This window comes from Trypanosoma grayi (assembly GCF_000691245.1).
Source record: "Trypanosoma grayi strain ANR4 Tgr_2331_V1, whole genome shotgun sequence".
NCBI lineage: Eukaryota > Euglenozoa > Kinetoplastea > Trypanosomatida > Trypanosomatidae > Trypanosoma > Trypanosoma grayi.
In genome coordinates this window covers 1-871 of record NW_008827949.1, presented here as the reverse complement: position 1 = coordinate 871, position 871 = coordinate 1, and the positions used below count along the sequence as shown (strand labels likewise).

The 871-nt window shown below is 48.4% G+C and overlaps 1 protein-coding gene across 1 annotated transcript; it reads right to left on the bottom strand.

Moving 5' to 3' along the window:
• Positions 1–473: 473 nt before the first annotated feature.
• DQ04_23311000 (hypothetical protein) lies at positions 474–871 on the bottom strand (the record flags this gene model as incomplete). Its single annotated transcript, XM_009318155.1, has 1 exon — positions 474–871. A coding segment is annotated over one exon (398 nt), but the record flags the coding sequence as incomplete, so codon positions are not given.

Sequence of the window (871 nt, the reverse complement as noted above, 5' to 3'; positions counted from 1 at the left end):
ACGAGCGCCAACGGTGCCTATGCTGACCAACTTTCTCTGTATTCGACTGCTGCGAGCAAGAGCTCGAAGGCGGTAAGCTGGCTGAGTGGAGGACAGAGAGGGAAAAGCATGCTTGGGCAGTCGTTGATTGTGGATGATCTTTCTATGAGTGCTGACGACTCGATCGTCACTATTCATGTTAAGAAGCACGCGTAGATGGGCATCGCGGTCGTACTGCGTCATTATGTTCCGGTTTTATTTTGTTTGCGCCACCCAGAGGAGTGGTGGTTGTTGGCGCTTCTACGACAAAGATGGTATGAGTTTTTTTTGTTGGATCGGTTAGGATACATTCAATTTTATGTATTTGCGAGGGAAGAAAGCTGCATGATGCTGTGCATCGCCTGCAGCATTGGCTATATATATTGCACGGTCCCTTCGCTGCGTATTTTCGCATGATTTGTGTTGAACTTAATTCATTTGGAAAACCTGTGGTATCATCTGTGGTGAGTTGCTGCAAGTACAATTTCATGCATGCAGCCTGCCGGTGATGGTGCCAGAGTGTCGGATTCCCCCTCNGGGAATGATGGTACATGATGCTGTGCATCGTCTGTGCATTGGTTGCATATATTGCACCGTCCCGTCGCTACGTATTTTCTCATGAATTGTTTTGAACTTACTTCCTTAGACAACCTGTGGCATCGTCTGTGGTAAGTTGCTGCAAGTACAATTTCATGCACGCAGCCTGCCGGTGATGGTGCCAGAGTGTCGGATTCCCCCTCGTGTGGGAGCCGAACTGTAACTGTTAGCGTGGGGTGTCTGCTGCGCAACCGACACAGACCCTCTATGCGTGGTAATAGAAAACGTAATTGTGTTTCATACTTGGATGGTGATT